Here is a 6,132-nt window from a genome sequence, read left to right on the forward strand (position 1 = left end):
ATTCATACGAAATCTTCTCATAGATAACTGTCAATTTTTGAATATTACCTCTTAAAACTTTGCAACCTTCAAGAATTGTACTAAGAAGCGTTTTCATTGGTTCACATCGAAGTCGACATCCGACATGACCGGACATGACATACGTCTGCAAAACAAGAGCGACAACTATTGGTTGAATGGGCTGTTCACCGCATCCAAACCTCCAAACCGTGAAACCACGTCAAACTTTTAATACCAACATCCATGTTCCATGAGGGGATATTCTCAGCAGTTGTTCGAAGTGAGGATTCATAAAAATTGTACTTACCCAGCGACCGAGACGGCCCACATATCTCCACTTCTTTCTTGTACAGACGCATGCGGTTTTTACTGTTCGTCATACGGCGTACAGATACGTCATTTCGTGATTTCGTTCAGCGCACCACAAACCAATGAAAAGCTGTGCCGCTCCGGGGAAGTATTTAACGTAAATTTTTATTGGCCGGCGATCCGCAGCAGTTTCAATTGTAAAAGATGACCCATCAACTTGAAAGTTATCTAGATCCAATTCGCTGGAATAATTTTCAGGACAGGATCACTTGAACGGAATGAACGTTATCATTCAGTAATGGAAATTAGATTCACCCTAACTGTTTACGATGGACTCTCGAGGCAAATGATTGAGTGGCAGCATTATAGTTATTAACTTATAAAATTCTATCAATGGTAAATGCTTCAAATATTTGAATGTCCTACTGATATAGTCCTCAAGATCTAGATATGTACCTTAACTGCAATCAATATTATAAAGCATGTGTACTATGATAATTGCTTGTGGCCTTGGCTACTTTTTGCCATGTTTTTCTAACTAATGGCCATTCTTCCATTGGGAGCCACTGATCAGCATTCCATCACCATATCATGATATTTAAGTGAACATTAATGGCGATGGAAACTCTACCTAGGGAACTGGATTATAGGCAGGCATAAGTGCCATCACAATGTCGTCAATTGACGTGCTCTGCTGGTCAGGCCGGGAGCCCTTTCCTCCGTCTTTGTACATAACTAATATCAACTTCCATGTCTTATGATCGTGTGTATGGCATTCAGCAGGCTTTTCTCTTTCATACAGTGTGTGCCGTTTGTAAATAGCAGCATCTAAACGGAAGTTATGGCCTCCAAATCCAAACCTCCCTCTATTTTTCGTTCATATTTGGCACTCCACAGAAGTTATGTCTTTATTCTTCATCAATATTTATGGATGAGATACTTATAATATTGTTGTTTGTAGGTACCATTTTATCTTTTGCATTGTTTTCATGCCAAATTACGTTAAATGTACATAAATTTGCATTGTAAAATTTAAAGAACTAAGAAGAGGATAGCTCTCCATTTTTTGAGCCCCATTAGTATTATTTTCATATTGCTGCCTAAGTTAACATATTAGGATAGTTTATTTTTCTACAATAAAAATTATTTCAAGGAAAGAAAAAATTTTCCGTAGCACCTAGCAAGGGTGGCAGTAAATTTTCATTCTAACTTTGTGTAAATATTATATTTTTTATTTTAATTAGTTGACTGCCTTTGTTTTTATAGTAATGTACAGAAAGGTGACAAAAAAGTTAATAAAATTAGGAGTAGTTGTTGCATCAAAAGAATTATAATTAACGAAGATTTCTTATACATGTCTATTTATGAAAAATTTGCAAATGCAAATGTGTTTTCTTAACCATGACCTGTGTGAGATCTAACTTTTGATGTTGTAAATTATTCAGTACCCATGACATCTCCCATTTTTTGCCTTATGTACGAGCTCATAGTATCCAGCAAGCCACCTGAAAAATGCATGGCATAGGTTGCCTATGGAACAAATTCACTAACTGTAGTTTGCAGTAGGTAACATTCTTTACTTTTCAGAGCGCTTTCCTTTTGAAAAGGAGACTTATATGGTGAGAGAGATGGACCCTGATGACATATTTTTCTCTCCTCGATTCGGCAAATGAGGGAAAAACTGATGTGGAGAGCTGGTCTGAGGATGAGGTAGAAGAAAATGTAAGGGACCCATCTGGGATGGACATTGCAAATGTCTTAGGTCCCTTTTTCTGGAGCCAGCAGTTCCAGTATTCCACCCCTAACCACAACCTCTACCTTTTTGACTCTTCCTCCCCTCCCAACTCCCTCTCCTTCGCCCTACCCCGAACCTCGACCTTCAACACCCTCTCAACCAAGCAGTAATGTGTGGGTTGATAATCTGTGGACACTCCAACTATCTCTTTTGGGTGGGGGACAGGTGGCAAGACTATTTTGATCTCCTACTTTCGGGTAGGTTTTCTCAGTCAGCTGCCGAGGAAACAAACATATTTGCAGAGGAACTCTTTCTTAGAGGTGTCTCCAAGAGAGCTCATATGGCAGGTCACTGGAAAAATCTTATCAGCAGAGGAGTTCCTGATACTTATATTCCACATGGGGATTATTTATCCACACCAGCTAGCCGCTACATAAGTACTGATGCTAAATTGGGCATCATTATTTCTCTTGTAACACGTCCTGTGATCCTGGACATGATGGTGAGATATGTTGTGGATTTTGCTCGTTGATCAGGAGCGGATCCAGGATTTCTTTCTTGGGGGGGGGGGGGGGGGGGGGGGGGACAAACAAGGCCGTATCCAGGATTTTGTTCTGGGGGGGGCACAAGGATGCCTCGTAATACAAGACGAATGCAATGGTATTGGATCATATAAAAAATCTATATTTATTTAGGGTCTGGGGAGGGGCACATGCCCCAATGCCCCCCCTAGATCCACCTATACTGTGGATGGAACATTTAAGGATCCCATTTTTATAATTATTGTTGAGCACTTTCACCATACTATTGAAACAGAGCATTGCACTTGTCAGAATCTGTGCATAGTTGAATCCATGGTGGCTAGGAGAGGAAGGCTTTCGTTATGCCAGTACATAAAATTGAAGCTCTTATTTCATTTGTTTCCTTCAACTTATTCCGAATCCTCTGATTAAATTTTGTGGAAAAGTTATGAGTGCCTGTAAATCAAGGAAACAGCGGTGGAAATCAATTCATTCTCATATATATTTTGTTATAACCATATTTTATCGTTAGTCAAGCATAAGTTATGCTAGCCGAAAAAACTTCATTTCATTTGGTCCAGGTCACATTGTTGTATTTTGGTTTCATAACTCAAGAGCAGTGTGGCCCTATAGCACAGTCATAGTCTTTTCATTAACTTATGATAATCCCCAACACCAAAGACAAAAACCCAGCACCAAAGTGACACAAATAAATAGCTTTACTGCAAACTTCGTGAACATTTGTTCTTATCCTGACATAGTCAACACGCTAATTTTTTTAAGCCTGGCAATATTGAAATATTGTGCACGTCAATTGAGGTGGTGCCAATTTTTGCAAAAATAATATTAAAAAATTGCTCAAATCATATAAAAACATTAGAGATGGGTCGAATAGCAGATTTTTCAAACTCGGATATCGAATTCGAATATTAAATCATTGCTCGAATATTCGAATACCTCGAATTTCGAATACTAGAATTGTGCTAAGCATATTAAACGTACATTTTTTCTTCAATTTCCCTTGATGAATGTATTAATAAAAAGGTATATAGGGGAACCTCGATCTATTAGTTTTTCAGGGGGGACGAAAAAAACAATAAATGCGGGAATGTTTGACTAGGTTGCCTATGCAGCAGGAAACCCAGGATTTTGACGAGTAATTGAGATTTCCTTCGAAGGATTCAAACAGGAATTTAGCTGATTAATGGAATATTTTAATTTAATGGAAACAATTTGGTCATATAGTTGATTCAACAAACATCTTTTTCAAATATCCTAACGGGGCACACCACCTCGCGAAAAAATGATTGCATGCCGTCTCGGCATTTACACTGCTACGATGGATTTCTGTCTGATGTATACGTTCTTATCTAGCAAACGCCATTTCAGCGGCATGCCCACCTGATACTCGGCTTCATCCAACTTCTTATTTTCAACAGGTAGCTCGCTTTACCCTCACTCCTAATGTCAAGTGCTAACAGACAATCCGAGGCATTTTGCAAAATACAAGCGCTTCTCCACCAGATTTTCTTCAATTATTTTCAGTCCATCCTTGGAAATTCTCACGAGATAAGCAGATGAATTCAAATTGCTAGCAGGGAGAAACCAAATATCTTGAGAAAATATCCCTTCGCTTGTGACAATAGAGATTTATAGCATAACTCATAAATTGATCGAGTTTCGCCAGAATTCTAAGTCTCCGTCGAATTTCTTCGTCTTTGCGACATTTTTTTCTAGCGTAAAATGCTTAAATAAAGTCAGAAATACGTCGTGTTTGGTCTTATTCTTTTTGAAATTTCGAGCACATAACTAATATTTCAATCCAATTAAGGTGTAATATCAATTGCCGAAAGTCATTTTTAGACACCTTTTGGGCTAGTAGATGACTCATGCAGCAGTTGACCTCCAGAAATGGGGAAATTCGAAGCAGGTAGGCAGAAAAGGTGGGTGAGAAAAGAGAGGGGGGGCGCGAGACGCGTTTTTATTGTTCTCGTGTAACTTGATATTTTTTTTCGAAGCTAAGGTCTTCCCTGCGCGAGCTGGGACCTTTTGTTAGATTTCGGAGAAGAGGAAAGCGTCAGAGTGGGTGAGGCGAGTCCTGAATGGAGGGGGATAGAGGATCGTGGGAAATGCGCCAATGTTACTATCCCACGGCACTGAGTTTCTCCCTGTGGTAGTTTCATCTCCAGGGGAAGATTCAAACGAAGTGCCTGCCCTTATTAGCCATAAATGACACATGGTAAACACTTGGTCTCATTTTTGTCAAACGATGGCTGCGGGAAAATGGTAAGTGGGGGAGAAAGAGGGAAGGGTGAAACACTATTCCATTATTTTCCTGTTACTTGATATTTTCTTTTGAAGCTTTTGACTTATGGTCTTCGTAATACGAACCCTGTGAGAGCTGGGGCCTTTTGTTTGATTTCGAAGAGGAGGAAAGTGTCGGAGGAGGGGCCGAGGGCTGATGGATGGAAGGGGTAGCGGATTTTGGGAATTGTGCTACGTAGTTACTATCCCACGGCACTGAGGTTCTCCTGGTGGGGGAAACCGGGGATTTTCACCCGATCATCTTAGGTTCCCCACGTCAAACTCTTTTCACTGCTCTAATCCACGAATTTGATGTGATTCGTCAACTTGCCTAAAACTACCAACGACGTGCGAGCGACAGTGTATGATGCGAAATTCAAAGTATTCGAGACGGTACCTTTGGCATAACTATTCGAGATCTCGAATATCCAATACTTTCTAGTATTCGAGGTTTTCGAGTACTCGAAGTTACTATTCGCACATCTCTAAAAAACATGCATAAGGAACAGGTACTAAACAAAATGTAAGAAAAAAAAATTTATCGGCAGATTCTGATGACTTTCATGAAAATCAGTACTGAATTGAATGTGTTAAAAATGAATAGTTATGCCTCTATGTTGACACTCAAAATGCCTATGGTTGACTCCCTACAAGATTTCATACTCAGAGGATCAGCCAATAACTTACTTTGTTACAGCTAGTGGAGGCTAATGTCTTCTGAAAGAGGTTAAGTGCTAATGGGAAGGGGGTATGACACGCAGAGTTAATTTGCAAAATCCTTCATGTAAACCTACCTAAATCATTAGAACACCACTTTGAACCATAATGATGCAGACATTTCCTTTCACACACAAATTAAATGATTGTGTCAAACCTTCCAGGGAGGCTCCCTCAATCCATCAGGATGACATCCTCATCATAACGCACCAGCTAAGTGCGACAGTATTGCATCAGGCACTATATGCATCAGATCAAGTTCACCGAATAGGAGATTAAGAGGGTTAGAAAACTGGGTCCATATGCCAATTAGTCACATCCAGCAATGAATGAGATGATTCCTAATACAGAGGGATCATACCATATGAGCTTAGCTGACAGTCAGCAAAAAATCTCCAACAGGATGGCATGACAAAATTAATGCAAAATGTGTAAAACAGTCACAGTGCCAAACATATAAATAAAGTTACATGATAAGAGATCAAAACTAGGGTATCATATATCACGAGGACATGGATCAAACTGATGTAAATTACTCGACATAAA

General features: G+C 39.5%; 1 protein-coding gene across 4 annotated transcripts in view; it reads right to left on the minus strand.

The window, feature by feature from the left end:
* Positions 1-403, minus strand: part of LOC124163764 (sister chromatid cohesion protein PDS5 homolog B-like) — a 64,234-nt gene extending 63,831 nt beyond the window's left edge. The window contains exons 1-2 of one of the 4 annotated variants that reach the window (XM_046540864.1): positions 308-385; positions 49-145 (exon numbers count right to left, since the gene is read on the minus strand). Coding sequence is in view for 2 of the 4 variants with exons in the window: in XM_046540851.1 (XP_046396807.1) it covers positions 308-330 (23 nt within the window). In the remaining 2 variants the exon portion in view is untranslated. Of the gene's footprint in view, positions 1-48; positions 182-307 lie in introns of all 4 variants that reach the window. The other 3 variants (XM_046540858.1, XM_046540851.1, XM_046540877.1) reach the window with 3 other exon arrangements.
* Positions 404-6,132: the final 5,729 nt, after the last annotated feature.

Source organism: Ischnura elegans, chromosome 1, assembly GCF_921293095.1.
Source record: "Ischnura elegans chromosome 1, ioIscEleg1.1, whole genome shotgun sequence".
Classification (NCBI taxonomy): Eukaryota; Metazoa; Arthropoda; class Insecta; order Odonata; family Coenagrionidae; genus Ischnura; species Ischnura elegans.